The 17,941-nt window shown below is 51.2% G+C and overlaps 1 protein-coding gene across 3 annotated transcripts; it reads right to left on the bottom strand.

Annotated features, from left to right (window-relative positions):
* Positions 1–616: 616 nt before the first annotated feature.
* LOC123137610 (O-glucosyltransferase rumi homolog) lies at positions 617–5,251 on the bottom strand. 3 transcript variants are annotated; one of them, XM_044557428.1, is made up of 8 exons: positions 4,958–5,248; positions 4,151–4,396; positions 3,983–4,027; positions 2,839–3,461; positions 2,085–2,277; positions 1,799–1,863; positions 1,509–1,719; positions 617–1,353 (listed from the first exon to the last, which is right to left on the bottom strand). In XM_044557428.1, the coding sequence occupies exons 2-8, from the start codon at positions 4,304–4,306 to the stop codon at positions 811–813; spliced, it is 1,836 nt and encodes a 611-aa protein (XP_044413363.1). In that variant the 5' UTR covers positions 4,307–4,396; positions 4,958–5,248; the 3' UTR covers positions 617–810. The 3 variants fall into 3 exon arrangements, with proteins under 3 accessions (XP_044413363.1, XP_044413362.1, XP_044413364.1); XM_044557427.1 differs by having other exon boundaries at positions 3,983–4,396; positions 4,958–5,251; XM_044557429.1 differs by lacking the exon at positions 4,958–5,248 and having other exon boundaries at positions 3,979–4,027; positions 4,151–4,345.
* Positions 5,252–17,941: the final 12,690 nt, after the last annotated feature.

Genomic DNA, 17,941 nt, shown 5'->3' with positions numbered 1-17,941 from the left:
ATTGCAGCAGATGTAAAGAACATTGTCGCAGTAGGTTAACCAATAAACGCATTCAGTATGGACATAGGGGCAGTTTGGTTGCTTTCCTGGACAGCGTGCCTGGTAAATTTGAGCGCCTGGCTCACGCCTGGGATGGTGCAGTTTTGTGCCTGGCCAGGCAAGCCATGTTTGGCTCGTGACCACGCCTGGTTGTGGATTCTAGATGTCACATCAGCCTATTAGGTGTCTTTTCCTTCTCACATGCATGTTTAGCATTCTCAGGCAGCACCCAGGCGTCCTTTTTCGGTTGCCTGGCCCAGGCTAGTGACATTCTTCGGTTTCCAAGGCAGGCTAATGATGCTTTTAAATTCCCAGGCCAGGCTAGCTTCGAGTATACAGGCGCCAACCAAACAGAGTCCAGGCAGATCTCAGGGAACCTTCAGGCGAGGCAAATTTGCTTGAGGACAAGAACCAAACAGCCCCATAATTGATCAAAGGAATGGCAAAAAGAACATAATCTTAATAGGATTTCTAATACCCTTACAAAATATATTGCTCCAACTAAAATAACAAATGGAAACAGAGGTTAATGTAAAAAAAAAAAACTTCAACAAGACGTAAATGGAAGGGGATCAGGGAGATCTAAAATAATCTTTAACTTTTCTAGATGTTACACGTATGAACATTCAAATAAGAAGCTGTTGATATTACAACACAAAATTAGTACAACCATGAATACTAAAAAATTGAGCAAACTTTATACACGAGTCCTCGGGGAAGTAAAAAACTAGGGAGTTCTCAACAATTGCTATCCTCAAGTTTTGAAGCATTTCACTCCTCGGGCTTTGCAGCATTTCGCTCCTCGGGCTTTGAAGCATTTCGCTCCTTGGGATTGCTATCCTCAGGTTTTGAAGCATTTTGCTCCTCGGGCTTTGAAGCATTTCGCTCCTCGGGATTGCTATCCTCAGGTTTTGAAGCATTTCGTTCCCCGGGATTGCTATCCTCAGGTTTTGAAGAATTTCGCTCCTCGAGCTTTGAAGCATTTTGATCCAACGTTTCGACCTGTTTAATTGACTTTTCTTTCCTCTGTTGTAGCTTTTTGTATTCCTCAGGGCTGAAGGGAGGAGGCAGATTGCATGGGCCTGCAACGTTAGCAGACTTCACCATGGAGTCTTGCATAAACTTCTTCTCCCGACCTATGGCTTGGCAGGCCAAAGATTCGGGACAGACCTCAACAGCTTCAGGTGGCTTGGTTGGCTTGAATCTTAGGAGCTTAGCATACTCAGTTAAGAGGTGAAACATGTAATCGTATATATAGTCCATACTAAGTTCTTGTTGAATGAACTTGCTTGCCTTCTTTCCTATTTGATGTGCCTGTGAACAGTTTTTGAAGGGGAGGTGTGAGAAACATGTTATAAGCATACAAAATGTTGAGTGGCATGATATTTTCTACAAAAGAACAATGTGTTTCAGCTCATAGAAAAGCCAGTATGGTCATTGTAGCTGCTAGATAGTGCTGCATAACATACCTTTTTCTTGTGAGAATTTCCCCAGTCAACAGCATACTTTATGGAGCCACACTTATTGTCATCTCGAACTGGCCAATAATGCTGAGTGGGCATCAGCACCCTTGAGAAGAAATCGTAGTATTTTGGTTTAATCACCAGCGTCATGGAATCACAAGCTAGGATATACTTCTCACTGACTGACCATGCTGATCCTTCAATGTAGATCTTGTACCTATCACCCATCATAACAACTTCAATACTGACGACAGAACAAACAAGTCTTGCCTAACTTTTAATGAAAGAAAACAAACCTATGGGTGCATTGACTGGCCAAATTTGATTTCTTGTATCCTGCCTTGCTTTCTTTGATCCAATCCTAATGAGAATGCAAAAGTAAACACTATTCAGCCATAGGCGTCATCAAAATTATTTTCTTTGGAAAAAGGCTATGCTCTAGATCAGAAGGATTAGAAGATTTGTAAAAAAAAAAGATTTGACAAGATATAATAGGGTTTTCTACTTGTGAGAATAAAATGGAATGTTAAAACTTCCTTCAAGTATAACAGAGTGCACCGCAACATAAACACAAACAAGTACCTGTTTGAAAATCCGTGCATTCCATTCTTGTTCACTGGACACATTACACTTAACCAGCTCTTGCCTTATAGCTGCGACGTCTGGATTCCCTTTCCAGTAAGCATAAGGTTCTCTATCTATCCATCTCACCTTCTTATTGCCTTCATTCAAATCCTTCTGCAGTGCATCCCACGGCTTTATATTTATCTCGGCCCTGTGACCACAAAAGTTAATTTGAGCATTTATACTTTGTTTAAAAATCAAAGCATAAAAGAACAGAGCTAATTTTGGTTCACCGTTTACTATGAACTTAAAATTTATCCACTTCCCAAGATACTGAACTTCAGGAAAGTGTGCTGCTCTTTCTTCCATTGTTACCAGTTTGCGTTCATTGAGTTGCTCTCATAGCAACAAAACAGGGGATCCAGTTGATACTAAAGTAAAGATATGCATCCACGTTTCATACATGCACAAAATATAGTCAGTACCAGTACGGCAGAGGTATGCTGATCGGCCATGACAATTGATCGAGTGAAAGAACCAAAACTTATGTGCTCCAAACCATGTGTCACATGAAGAACATTGTCTTCGTACTACTTATTCCTAGTAAAAACATGATTATCATAACAGTAATGGTGCATGAATCACAGGTGATGATTCAAGACTCCGGATTCATTGCATTATTAGCGAGCAGTAACTCAGATGTTAGGAAATATAGGAATGCCAAAATGCGTAAGAAATATAAGAGCGAAAGAAGGGAGGAGGGGTTACTTACCAGCCCCAGAAGGACCAGTCCGGGAAGACTACGTCGAGCGTCTCGTTGTCGCCGCAGTAGCGGAAAAGCGGCGGCATGGCGGTGGCGTTGTCCCCCTGGTACTCGTCGGCGTGGACAACCGGCCAGTCCACGCAGTCGAACATGAGGTCGAGGTCGGGGACGCGGCCAGGGTAGCGGCGGAGCAGCTGGAGGATGCCCCAAATGGTGAAGAGGTCGCGCGTCTGGAAGGCCGGCGCGATGCGCTCGATGTAGGCCCGGCCGCGGAGCACGACGAGGCGGAAGTTGGCGGTGGCGCGCGCGCGGTCGAGCATCGCGCGCGTGATGCCCCCCACCGCGCGCCATGGGTGGAGGTCCTCGTGGATGAAGCGGAAGTAGGTGGGGCAGGTGGCGTTGGCGTCGGCGTCGGCGGCGGCGGCGGGGGGGATCGGCTGGGGGTCGGGGACGGAGGCGCAGGTGGCGTTGGAGGAGAGCGCGAGGGAGAGGGTCTGGGAGATGTTGCTGGGGATGTCGGGGTCGCGGGTGAGCGGCGGCGCCGAGCAGGAGAGGGAGTAGGTGGGGCGCGGCGGCGGCGGGCCGGCCGGGATGGCGGGGATGGAGGTGGTAAGCGTGGCCGTCAGGATTGCCTGCACGGAGATCGGATCGACGGCTGTGAGTATTCCTGTTTGAAAAGCTGATATTTCGCGACAAATTTGAAATTCCAGTGTTGTACACAAGCCAACAGCATTGTATCCTACGTGAAAAATGTTGTTAATTCCATATATGCAGAAAATTATCCTTTCTTAAACAAAAATTCTTGGACGAATCAACCCTGTAAAGTTCATTCTTGATAAGAAAAAAGGCGCTCATATAATACAAATTTAGTGCATAATCATACTAAATGAATGACAGTAATATGAATCGGAGGCAGTAACGTAATTCCTGTCTGTCATCAAGACATTTCCTAGTCTAGGAAGAGTGATCTGGTGTTGGAAACAAGGACATATACACTAGATGTACACTACCGATGTTCAAAAGTATATTAAATTAGGAACAGAGAGAAGGAAAATCATAGGATATACTGTATGCATGTACCCATGTCACTCTCTCTAGTGGAGAGTAAAATAAGTTATTTGATTCAAAAAAAGAAGGTTGTGAGCTTACCTACCGGCTGTGTGCGCCACTGATCCAGATTGGTGATTGCCAGATGAGTCTGCACGCATGATGACAAATCAAATCCGTGTAAGTAAGAGCCTAACGGATCGCCGAGCGGTGGTTCTTCCCTAAACATTCTCACGGAAAGAGAAACTTGCGAGCAAAAAAAGGCCGGACTCACGGTGGTGGTGATCCAACGGGCGGAGACGAGGACGCCGACCACGACGACGAAGAAGAAGAGGAAGATGGCGGTGGTGACCGGCGACGAAGGGCCGGCCTTGCTCCACCTCCGGGCGTCAGGGACGGCGGCGGCGGCGTCGGCGGCGGCCGTGGCCATCGCCCGCCTGGCCGCCCTCGACCTCCCTTCCACCTCTGCGTCTGCGTCTGCTTCGCGATTTATCTGCAAGTTTGTTTCCTCCGCTGCCTCCTGAAAACAGAAAGAGGAGAGACGAATGGAGTGAGCCCGTGCGTCATCGCGGAAGAACGTTGCGTTTCGCGCCCCGATCGCTCAGGAGGAGGCGTCCACGTCGCTGCAGGTCTCTTGGGCCAGGACAGGACGCGGTCAGCCCAAGTTTGCTTCGCTCACGTGAGGTGAGGTGAGAAAGAAAAAAAAATGCGACGTCGACCATTTGGATTTGTGCTGCCAGCTCCTGTCCTGTCTCTTTTTTTTTGCGAGGTAGCTCCTGTCCTGTCTCTGCGGCTCTATCCCTATCATGTCCTCGTCGGTGTTCCATTTCGGGGAACGCATCGTCTTATCTTGAGCCTTCACTACACACACGTGAGCTTTATGTGCTATGCAGATTACTCCTATATCTATCATTCATGTTAAAGACACAAGACACGACGCGATCTTCATCAAGACCTAAACCACGGGCCCAGGGCAGGCAGATGCTGCGTCTGCTCCCATCATGGACGGAAACGAGAGCGAAATCTGACAGAGATTCAGACTCCACAGGGGATCAAAATAAGAAGGGAGAAAAGGCCTGACCTCTAGGCGTCCAACATCAATCGGCACGTCCCCTTGCCGCTGCCGCCGTCCATGGCCGGCTACAAGAGATCGCCTTGGTGCGTCTCTACCGGCACTGCCCTAGCGTGGCACCCACACGCCGGAATGGCCCGGCAGCGCCTGAGATGATGACTGGGGCCAGTCCCGGGTGCCTTCACTACTGGAAGAACCAAGTGGTGGGGAAGGCTCCGAGGATGCGCGCGCGCGCGCATGTCTAGCTGGATCTCACTGGTTTGGAGGAAGACCGGAGCCGCAGGAGCATGTCCAAGCCTGAATATAAGGAGGCCTTCGCATGGGCTGCACCCTTTCTGCCATAGCGTGACTATGTCAAGCCATCTGAGTGCATTTTTTCCTTATTTATTTATTACGCTAGGGAGGCAGGTCAAAAGGCGAACCAGATTCGCGGGCGTGATGACAGGTCAACAGCTACGAACCTGATTCCTTATCTCTACTCCTAATGGAACAGTTGGTAGTCTCGCTTCCAGGTTTTTTTCGTCCCACCACTTTCGTCCGGGTTTTTTTTCATAGGTTAACCGTCGTAGATTTTTTTCGTCACCTCCCCCACTTCATCGGTTTATTTTCACTTCACCCTCTCACACAACAAAAAAAACTGAACGGATCAGAACTTTCCATACTGACGCAAATTATTTAGTAATGTCTTTATGTAAAAGAATCAATCACAATCAATTTCTAATATAAAATCTAAATTAATTAATCTTCATAATGTTTGTTTCCTTTCGAATCACGTCCATAACTTTCCTTCCTTGTTTGGGCAGAAACTGTTTGGTAGCAGAGATTATAGGAAGCTTCCTATGAGTGTAGTAATAGGAAGTATTCTTTTTCTTGATGATTCGTTTCCATGCATGATGATATTAAATTAGGCCAATATTCACCACTATTTATCAACGTCATCAATCGTACCCATTCCTACCAGTTTTAAGGGAATCTGCTCGCTATGTCTTTTTTAAGGGGATCCGCTCGCTAAGTCGTCGTCGCACGTTATTTTCACAAACAATCTCTACTTCTAATGGAGCAGTTGGTAGCCTCGTACGGTTTATTTTTGTCCTCCTCCCACCTCCACTGGTTCTTTTTCTCTCCACTCTTTCCTTGCAAATCAATAATTTCCTAACATACAAAAGATCACGAATCTATCTTTCCTTACCCGAACCAATCGCGCCCTACATCAGTGCATTTCTTTATTAAGAAAACTAACACGTAAATCTTAACGCATTGTAAACAAATCCCATTATGGACCTAATTAATTTATTATGGAATCTATACGTGGTCGCATTGGTTCTTTTTCTCTCCACTCTTTCCTTGCAAACCACTAATTTTCTAACATACAAAAGATCACGAACCTTACCCGAATCAATCGATCCCTACATCAATGCATTTCTTTATTAAGAAAACTAACACGTAAATCTTAACGCATTGTAAAGAATTCCCGTTATGGACCTAATTAATTTATTATGGAATCTGTACGTGGTCGCATCTCTCCCCTCGTGAAAAAATCGCATCCATCTCCCGTTAAAAAGGAAAAGAGAACATGAACGATCAGTCCCACACCATGCATCTCAGTAGCAAAAAATCGCCCTCGCCTCTGCTACTGCGCCTCGCCGTGTGCCTGGCTCGACCCATGCCTCGCCTGCATGGCTGGACGCCACCGTCTCCACCGCCACGTACAAGAAAACGGTGGGCAGAACCATCCATTCAAATCGCACACCCCCACCCTCCTCTGCAATCCCTAGCCCCGCATCACCCTATCGCTTTCTCGCCTCTCTTTCCCCTCGATGTAGATGGTGCCGAGCGGCAGCCTCGAGCACCGGCAGCGCCGCCCTCTCTATCTTCTCTGCGTCGAGAGATGAGCCGAGGCTATCGTCGGTTCGCCGCCCACGATTGGGCCGCCTCCGGTTGTTGCACACCACCGGCTCCACCTAACGTGCCCGACCCTCTCCACTTTCGACCTTCCGGCGACCACATCCCTCCGCGCCTCCATCCATCATCCACAAGGCCACTCCCTGCACCCACCCTCCTAAATTCTCCATACCGGCGGACAATCACCGAAGATCCAAGTTGTCCCGATATCAATTTTCTTACATGCTTTCTTTATCAGTTGGTGATGGGAATGGGTTCCAATTTCTCTCTCTGACTGTGGATTCGCAGGCAATAAGCGCTTCTACATGCATCCTCCTGTCGGTCCCTAAAGTACCAAGGTAAATGGTTGATGTTGCGTTTGTCTAGGATGATATATGTTGGCTCTGTTCCGGTTCATCCGAGCAACTCCGGTACATCGTGCATTTATCTTGCCAGTAATGTTCTGTGATGCTCTGATGCACTTTGGGAATTGTTTATCTTGTCTTCAGTGCAGAACATTTGTTTATTAATGCATGAGAAGAATCCTTGTTACTACCTTGAACCTGTTTTATAATCCATATTGTTATGCACTAGCGCGTGTGCGTGTGAAATAGATGGATATTATGGTCCCGTACCCAATAAGATGGATGTGTGTGTGTTAGAGAGAGAGAGAGAGGAAGAGGGGGAGAGAGAGTGAGGAGGAGGGAGGGAGAGAGTGTGTGTGAGAATTTGATAGTAAAAAGGTCGCCAATGTCACTTGATATGTATGAGAATATTAAATGTAATATTAACATAATTGATATTGAACTCTTAAATTTAATGTGGCCCCGTTGCAACGCACGGGTGTTCTTCTAGTACTAAACTAAAGAATAGTCCGCGCGTTGCTGCGGGAATCTATTACAATATATTTCAATGATTTGATCGTATGAAGATTTCATCATTGAATTGTATGAACTAAAGCTAAATAAATATCGTATACTGTATTTGATTATTGTGTAATCAGAGAATATTTCGAATATAAGTGGCATAACATAATGGAAAATATTTTTCATGCATGTTGAGTGGACCTTTCATGAAGTGGCATGTATGGTGAGGTGAAAGGTGTACGTGAGATCAACTAATAATGCAAAACTTTTTCTCATGCACGCAGTGGTGGGCCTTTGATGAGGTGGCATGTGTGCATGTTGAGATAATTGGATAGTGAGGATCAAATTCTTATGTATATAAGATTCAGAAACACGAGGGATTTCCAAGGCTGGCCATAAAACAACTCAAATACTTAATAGTGCAGCTGAACCGTTTCATCCTCATGCTGTCGTCCGCGTGGTACTAGTGATGATGGTGCACAGGCATAAGAATTGGCTACATGCATGTGCTGATGTCGTCTTACTTTACTCCGTCACAAATTTTTGAAAAAGTTATAACTTTTTAACTGAGAGTCAGAGCAAAGTTCCGTTTTCACGGTTACGTTTCTCGTGACAAGCTCTTCAAAACTAGATCCCATATAAATATGTTTTGCGGATTTTATTTTAAAAGCAATTTTGGTTCTAGATGAGGCAACTTTAGTGCCGAACAGAAGCAACTTCCTTGCACCATATGTACTACTGAATTTACCTAGCAAGTATATTGTAGAGAATGTAGAAACCATGCTAGACAAATTTTCACCATGTATAGGCAACTGAGCATCATTCGTAGGCAACTTGGGCATTACATTGAGGCAACTTTCAGCACTAAATGAGGCAACTCCTATTATGAAGGTGCATACAACAAATATTATGCATACGTGATCCTATTATCGCCTATCCATGTTTTGTAAAAAGCAAATTTCTCCTGCTTGTCTACTATAATTACTATAATTATGAAGTTGCCTATAACATCACTAGTAGGCAACTAAGCATCACCGGTAGGCAACTTCATAGTGTCTGTGCACAACTTAGAAAATAATGATAATCAACTTCACAATATTGTAGGCAAATAATTTGCAAAGTTAGGCTACTGAGAACATGGTAGGCAACTAATTAGCAATGGCACCAAATGGGCATCAATGGTAGGTAATTTCATAGTATTTATAGGCAACTGAGCATCAACCGCAGGCAACTGAACATCGACGATAGGCAACTGTGCATCAACCGCGGGCAACTGAACATCAACAATAGGCAATTGAGCAACCACGATAAGCAAGTTGGGATAATGTTAGAAAAATTCAAAGGTACACATAGTGCAGGGAAATTGCTTATATGTAGCACTAAATGCACCTCATGTTCTGTATGATTTTCCTTATTTTTTTACAAACCAACCTAATGAGTAGTTGTACTAGGCCAAAAAAAAGAAGTTGCTTCTCTATATCACTAAAGTTGCCTCAATTGCATCCAAAGTTGCCCATGAAATAAAGTTTGATAAAACCTACCCATATGAGATCTAGTTTTGAAGAACTCATCGTGGGAAATCCAACGGTGAAAACGGATATGAATTTTGACACTCGAATCAAAAGTTATGACATTTTTAAATTTCCTCAAATGGAAAATAAATGCACGTGGGACAAAGGTCTCGGTTGATTCTATGGTAGCGTACGTAGGCACACGAAAGGTAGTGGGAGGGGGGGAGCAGGCGGCTTTCTATTCTGGTCGATCAAATGAACAAGCGCACATGCGCCCTAGCCACGTCCCTAAAACAACCCATCCGTAAATGTGACAATAATGCGATTGTCAGCCATCTAATAGTGCTCGTATACATTTCAAAGTGCATTCGATCAAATCACATGTTTTTCATTCAAACTGGACCACATTCAATACATTTTTGACATCTTTCATTAACAAAAGAGTCGGGACTCTAACCTATTCGGCGGCACCCACCTTCCAAGTCCTTGTTACCTTCCCCCGCCCCACCAATGTCATGTCAGGCCACCGTGTTCATGTCCGGCGGTCGTGAGACCTGCGAAGTGAAGGTGTGGTTGCTGGCAAGGAAGAGTAGTGTTGGGGAACGTAGCAATTTCAAAAAAATTCATGCGCACACGCAAGATCATGGTGATGCATAGCAACGAGAGGGGAGAGTGTCGTCCACGTACCCTCGTAGACCATAAGCGGAAGCGTTATGACAACGCGGTTGATGTAGTCGTACATCTTCACGATCGACCGGTCCTAGTACCGAACGTACGGCACCTCCGTGATATGCACACGTTCAGCTCGGTGATGTCCCACGAACTCACGATCTAGTAGAGCTTCGAGGGAGAGTACCGTCAGCACGATGACGTGATGACGGTGTTGATGAGCTACCGACGCAGGGCTTCGCCTAAGCACCGCTACGATATGACCGAGGTGGATTATGGTGGAGGGGGGCACCGCACACGGCTAAAGATCAATGATCAACTTGTGTGTCTTGGGTGCCCCCCTCCTCCATATATAAAGGAGTGGAGGAGGGGGAGGGCCCGGCCCTCCTAGGCGCCCCCCAAGGGGAGTCCTACTCCCACCGGGAGTAGGATTTCCCCCTTCCAAGTAGTAGGAGTAGGAGAGAAGGAAGGGGAAGAGAGAAGAGAAGGAAGGAGGGGGCGCCGCCCCTCCCCTTAGTCCAATTCGGACTAGGCCTTGGGGGGCACGCGGACTTCCCTAGGTAGCCCCTCTCTCTTTCCCGTATGACCCAATAAGGCCCAATACTTCTCCCGGCGAATTCCCATAACTCTCCGGTACTCCAAAAAATACCTGAATCACTCAGAACCTTTCCGATGTCCGAATATAGCCTTCCAATATATCGATCTTTACGGCTCGACCATTTCGAGACTCCTCATCATGTCCCCGATCTCATCCGGGACTCCGAACAAACTTCGGTCATCAAATCACATAACTCATAATACAAATCGTCACATAACGTTAAGCGCGCGGACCCTACGGGTTCAAGAACTATGTAGACATGACCGAGACATGTCTCTGGTCAATAACCAATAGCGGAACCTGGGTGCTCATATTGGCTCCTACATATTCTACGAAGATCTTTATCGGTCAAACCGCATAACACATACGTTGTTCCCTTTGTCATCGGTATGTTACTTGCCCGAGATTCGATCGTCAGTATCTCAATACCTAGTTCAATCTCGTTACTGGAAAGTCTCTTTACTCGTTCCATAATGCATCATCCTGCAACTAACTCATTAGTCACATTGCTTGCAAGGCTTATAGTGATGTGCATTACCGAGAGGGCCCAGGATACCTCTCCAACAATCGGAGTGACAAATCCTAATCTTGATCTATGCCAACTCAACAAACACTATCGGAGACACCCGTGGAGTGCCTTTATAATCACCCAGTTACGTTGTGACGTTTGGTAGCACACAAAGTGTTCCTCCGGTATTCGGGAGTTGCATAATCTCATAGTCATAGGAACATGTATAAGTCATGAATAAAGCAATAGCAATATACTAAACGATCAAGTGCTAAGCTAACGGAATCTGTCAAGTCAATCACATCGTTCTCTAATGATGTGATCTCGTTAATCAAATGACAACTCATGTCTATGGCTAGGAAACTTAACCATCTTTGATTCAACGAGCTAGTCAAGTAGAGGCATACTAGTGACACTCTGTTTGTCTATGTATTCACATATGTACTAAGTTTTTTTTGCGAATACGCAAGTTGCGTATCATTTCATTGATAGGTAGAAAGCAAGAGTTACAGGGGCCCAATTACAAACTCCAACACCAGCGGGAGAGCGTGCAACTAGGAATAGGAAGGGATCGGGATGCTCAGCCCGGAAAACAAAGCATAGGCGCGCCTAGGGCGGCTCAAATTGGGTGATCGCAACTAGTCCTCTAGCCCCAGCCAGGGCCCAGGTCCGTGACTCATCAAAGTTGCTTTGCGTCACTAGGTCAGCGGATGGGCGGGTGGAGTCGAAGAGCACGGCGTTACGGTGTCTCTGAATGCTCCAAGCGGTAAGGACGACAAGGGAGGCACAACCTTTGCGAAGCGAGTGCGGGGTGTTGAGGGTGGCGGCGCTCCACCAGTCGATGAATCTGTCCTGTGCCGTCGGAATCGCCGCAGTGAGCCTGAAGCTCGAGAGCACGCGGTGCCATATCTCGCAGGAGAATGGGCAGCCGACTAGGAGGTGGTCGATCGTCTCGAGGGTCTGGTCACAGAGGACACAGGTAGGGATGTGGGAGAGCCCATGGCGGGCACGGCGCTCCGCGATCCAGCAACGGTCGAGGGTGACCAGCCAGATGAAGACCTTGTAGCATAGCGGAGCCCATGTTTTCCAGATCAGCTTGGCATGCGGCGCCGAGGTGGAACCAAGAAAGAGGGCATCATAGCAGGACTTGGTAGAGTATATGCCCAAAGCCGTCCACCGCCAGCGAATGGCGTCAGGAGCGGAGGAGAGGGGGATGTCACGGACGCGACACCAGAGCTCCAAGTACTGAAGAGCCACCAGGGGGCCAAGAGCCCCTTGGATGTCCTGTGTCCAAGAGCGAAGATGCAGGCCGTCCGCCACAGAGCGGGCTTTCCGGCGTCGTTTGGGCACGAGGGCAAGGATCGCCGGAGCAAACTCGGCCACACACTGTCCCTGGATCTAGTGATCGATCCAGAAGCGGAAGGTATGACCATCGCCAGTGATCCAAGTGGTAGACGCCCTGAAGATCGTGCAGACCTCCACGTCATGGGGGAGCTGGAGGTGTTTCCACGGCCGGTTTTGGTTAGTGTGCTGGAGCCAGAGCCATTCGACCCGAAGGGCGATGCCCACACGAAAGAGATCGCGCACGCCCAGGCTGCCGAGGCCGAGTGGCATGCACACCTTGCGCCAGTTGACAGGGCAGCAACCTAACGCCGCATCCTTGCGCCCGTGCCACAGGAAGTCTCGGATTACCCGGTTGGCGCTCTTGAGGGTGCTAGCATTCAGCGCCATCGCCGCCAGGATGTGAGTAGGCATGGCAGTGAGGACGTGGCGAGCTAGAGCAAGTCTTTCGCCCCTGGAGAGCAGGGCAGCTCGCCAGGTGGACAGCTTCTTCTGAAGGCAAACAATAAGAGAATCGAAGGCGGAGGATGGCAACTTTTGGAGTGACAATGGGAGGCCCAGGTAGGTAATCGGGAACTGGGCAATCGGGCAAGCCAGGGCGGCGCTCACCTCTGCAGACAGCTCGTCGGAGCAGCGAATGGGAGAGATGGAACACTTGTCGTAGTTGGTATGGAGGCCGGAGGCCACCCCAAAAATCCGGAGGATCTCGCGCACCGCGTCGAGGTCGTGGGTGTCGGATGGCAGAAGATCACCACATCGTCCACGAAGAGGGAACGCTGGGGTTCGTGCATTGTGGAGTGAGGCGTCTGAGAATACCACAACAGACGGCATGCTGGATGAAGGAATGGAGCATGTCGATGACGATCGTGAAAAGCATCGGGGAGACCGGATCCCCCTGGCGGAGGCCCTTGGCATGGGGGATGGGCGGACCAAGATGCCCATTGATCAAGACCCTGGTGCTGGCCATGGAGAGGAGGATGGAAATCCACTCCCTCCATCTTTGGCCCAATCCGTGATGTCGGGGAGTCTCGACGAGGAAAGGCCAAGAAACCGAGTCGAACGCCTTGGCAATGTCGAGCTTGAGGAGGATTCTAGACAGCTTGCGATGATGAAGGTGCCTGGCGGTCTGTTGGACAAGGAAGAAATTATCGTGGATGCAACGGCCCAAGATGTATGCGCTTTGGTTTGGGGAGACCATTTCCCCAAGCCTAGGGGCGAGCCGGAGGGAGAGAACCTTCGCAAAGAGCTTTGCAAGGAGGTGAATCAAGCTAATCGGCCGGTAGTCAGAGAGGGAGGCGGCGTATGGTCTCTTGGGGAGCAGCGTGAGGAGAGCTTCGTTCAACCGCTGGAAGCTCTGCCCGTTTAGCTCGTATAGCTTGCCAAAGGCCTCGACGATGTCGTTCTTGATGATCGTCCAGGCGGAGCGAAGGAACTCAGCCATGAATCCATCAGGCCCGGGCGCTTTCCCGGTGGGTAGGAGCTTGACGGCGTGCCAAATCTCGTCGGCAGAGAATGGGAGCTCAAGGGCCGACAGGTCGAAGGAGCGTGGCTCGAAAGCTGGGAAGTTGAGGGAGAAGGCACGCGAGTCCGCGGAGCCCAAAGAGCCGGAGAAGTGCTCAAAAGCCGCCTGGGCCATGGCCGCTTCATCGGTGAGGGACTGGTCACCGACTTGAAGCGCATGGATTCTCTTCTTCTGAAGGTGCCGAGATGCATGTATCCGGCGGAAAGCAAAGTTGGCGGCACCGATGCGTAGCCAGGAGAGACACGATCGCTGGTGAGAGAGGGATCACTCCAGAGATGCCAGGCCAAGGTAGGCATGCTTCAGCTTGTGGCGCAGCCACATTTCCACAGCGGAAAGGGGGCGGAAGTCTTGAGCCTCGTCGAGCCGTGCGATAATCTCGCGGGCAAGCAGAAGCTGGAGTGAAATCTCGCCCATTCGCCGTGTGCCCCAGCTGTGCAATTTGCATGTTGTGACCTTAAGGCGGTCATATATCCGGCAGAAGGGGTCGGGGTCCGGCTCCATGGAGTTCCAAGCCTCCGCAACTACGGCGAGGTACCCATCCATCTTGGGCCAAAAACTTTCAAAGTGGAATCGTTTGGCGCACTCAGGGGGGGTGGTGCAGTCGATGAGAAGCGGGGAATGGTCAGAGACTGTCGAAGCCAAGCACCAGAGCAGACAGCTGGGTTGGGCAGCCTCCCAAGAGGGGGTACACAACACACGATCATTGCACACTAGCGTGGGGTGATCCTGCTCATTGGACCAGGTATATCGGCGCCCATGGAGGTATATGTCAGAGAGTTCCATGTCGGCGATGAAGCGGCGGAAGAGACTCATAGACCTGTGATTGAGCCGGCCATTGTTCTTATCAGAAGAGGAGCCGATCATGTTGAAATCCCCACCCACCAACCAGGGGCCCGCACATGTGCTCCAAAAATCATGGAGCTCGGTGAGGAATGCTAGCTTATCGACATCCGCCTGAGGACCATAAACACCCGAGAGCCACCAATGTTGGTTGCCCAAGAGGGGGGTGACGAGGGCCGAGGTGTGATAGGAGCCAATCTCGGGATGGGAAAGAGCAATCTTGGTGCTGTCCCATGCAAGTAGAATGCCACCGCACGTGCCAGTCGCGGGAAGGAAGAAGAAATCGCCAAAAGAAACCCCTAACGTCTTGGAGACCAACGAGGACGAGACCAACTCGAGCTTAGTTTCTTGAAGGCATACAATACAAGGTCTAGCGGAGGAAATCACGCTACGAACTGCCGTGCGTTTAGCCCGTGAATTGAGGCCGCGCACATTCCAGAATACAATGCTGAGATCGCTATCCATGGAAAGGGTGGGGGGCGCAGAAGGCATGGGGGGGAGATCAACCCTCCACCGGGCACGGGCTTGCGGACGAGGCGCCAGCAAGCGAGGAAGCGGGAGGCAGGCTCCAGCGGTAGAAATCTGCGAAAGCCAAGATCACGTCCTCGGCAAGCGGCTGCTGAAAGAGGGCAGAGTAGCGGGCAAGAATGGCATCGTCAAGAGGTTCATCATCCTTGAGCAGGCCCAGCTTACGTAGCAACACCCGTTTAGCCTTCATCTCATAATCAAGGCCACGGTCAGCCCGGGCAATACGCCCGCTGCGGCGAGGCGTGAAGTTAGGCGGGATCACGTTGCGGCGTCCGCGATGCACCGGAGAGGGCAGGATGGACGGAGCGGGTGCTTGCATGGCGCACAAAAAATCCACCAGATTCGCCGGTGCTGGGTTGCATGCGAGCGGGACGTGCATGGGCTGGGGGCAGAGCGCCAACTCCTGATGAGCATGTGGCGCGCATGAAGCGGTCGGGTCGCCTGTGGGATCCGATTGTGGTGGGGCCACACAATCCTCATTGGGGGAGGCGACGATGGGGCCAGCATCAGCCCGTAGAGGGGCAACTGGCGAGGGGGGGGGAGTTGAGGGATCCGCGCCAGGGGAATCAGCCAGCGGCACGGTCTCGGGAGACGCAAGCGCGGGGGCCACCTGGGGGGACACTGGCGAGGCCCGAGAACTGGCAAGTGCGGGGCCGGGCGATGCTGGGTTAGTCCCATCTGCAAGCCCGATGACTGGAGAAGCGCCGACGGGATCCACGACTGGACCTTCCAGGAAGGCATGGGGATTGTCCGGCACAGTGGGAAGTGGCCCCACCAGGGGGGCGACTGGATTCGAATCAAGGCCAACGGGCAGTCGCCAATGGGGTGGCCCGCATGGTCAGGATCAGTCTCCGAGGGAAAAGCCACTTTGTCTGGAGGTGGGGCCCCGCGCTGACGGTCGTCAAGGGCAGGATGGGCCATGCGCTGACGCATGGGTCGGGCAGGTTGACTGGAGACCGCCGAAGGGTGCGCCCTAAGCACCCCGTGCCAGCCGCGGAATGACGGTGAGGAGCGCCGCTGGCGCCGGCTGCCGGAGTGACCACCAGAGTAGCACCCGCGGGAACGCCCATCACGCGCGGGGAAATCATGCCGCTGGGGCTAGGAGGGAGGGAGAGGAGGCGAGTCCGGCGGGGCATCGCTTGCCCTATCCAGGGAGCGTGGTGGGGGCGGCGGCACAGCCGGGAGACGATAATCCTCTGAGCGGACGACGTGGATGGACACCGGAAAGCGGATGAGGCTGACGGCGAAGTTGGAGACGCGGTCCGGGTCATCACTGGCGACAAGCGCGCCAGGCTCGGGCAGGAGGGGCTTGGAGGTCCGAGGGATGGCGTCTGGTTAGTCGTCCAGGCGGTGAGACGGAAGACGAACATGTCACGTCCATCGCGCGTCTCGGGCGCCAGGTGCTCGACAAGGCAGAACGGGGCCAGGAGGGTGTCCGCTGACGAGCTGTGCCATCCATGCTCGGGGATGCCCACAATCTCCAGCTCCACACGAAACACGACGCACACCGGCTCGCCGCCAGCGAGGCTGCTCCAGGGGTGGAGCAAAAGGCGAAATTTGGGCGAGCGGACGGGCGCGGTCGCGACCCTGGCACGCACGCGGCGTTGGCGAAGCGGATGAGGAACCCCTCGGGGTGGCGAAGGTGAATCGAGAGGGCGGAGACCGACAGATCGAACTGGCGCAGGAGGAGCCCCTTGACGTCCTCGCAGGAGACCCCAGGGCGGGGGGGGGGGGCTGGGATGGTGGCGACGAGCGCCTTGCGCAGGGTCATCTCAGCCGCGATGATGTCGCTGGAGCGGGGCAGGTAGCACACTGCCCCGGTCGGACGAAGCGACGGGTGGCCTGAGGGGGAGAGCCGCTGACGAGGAGCGGGCGTGCGAGGATGAGCCAAGCAACCCGGAGGACACGGGTGGCGAGGAGGGCGCGGGAGAGGGGACCGACGGGGTTGGGGACGAAGACGGCGGCAGGGCCGGCTCAGAGGACACGGGGTGGCAGGGGCCGTCGTGTTGGGTTTCGTAGTAATTTCAAAAAATTTCCTACGCGCACACAGGATCATGTGATGCATAGCAACGAGAGGAGAGTGTTGTCTACGTACCCAACGCAGACCGACTGCGGAAGCGATGACACGACGTAGAGGAAGTAGTCGTACATCTTCACGATCCAACCGATCAAGCACCGAAACTACGGCACCTCCGAGTTCGAGCACACGTTCAGCTCGATGACGATCCCCGGACTCCGATCCAGCAAAGTGTCGGGGAAGAGTTTCGTCAGCACGACGGCGTGGTGACGATCTTGATGAATTACAGCAGCAGGGCTTCGCCTAAACTCCGCTACAGTATTATCGAGGAATATGGTGGCAGGGGGCACCGCACACGGCTAAGGAATCGATCACGTGGATCAACTTGTGTCAACTTGTGTGTTTAGAGGTGCCCCTGCCTCCGTATATAAAGGAGCCAAGGGGGGAGGAGGCGCAGGCCAGGAGGAGGTGGCGCAGGAGGAGTCCTACTCCTACCGGGAGTAGGACTCCCCCCCAATCCTATTCCAACTAGGATTCCCAAGGGGGAAAGAGGGAGAGGGGTGGCCGGCCACCTCTCCTAGTCCTAATAGGACTAGGGGAAGGTGGGAGGCGCGCAGCCCCCTTGGGCTGCCCCTTTCTCCTTTCCACTAAGGCCCATGATGGCCCATATGGCTCCCGGGGGGTTCCGGTAACCTCCCGGTAACCCGGTAAA

This window comes from Triticum aestivum, chromosome 6B (genome assembly GCF_018294505.1).
Source record: "Triticum aestivum cultivar Chinese Spring chromosome 6B, IWGSC CS RefSeq v2.1, whole genome shotgun sequence".
NCBI lineage: Eukaryota > Viridiplantae > Streptophyta > Magnoliopsida > Poales > Poaceae > Triticum > Triticum aestivum.
The sequence above is the reverse complement of the archived record's forward strand: the minus strand, read 5'-3'. Positions and strand labels throughout refer to the sequence as shown.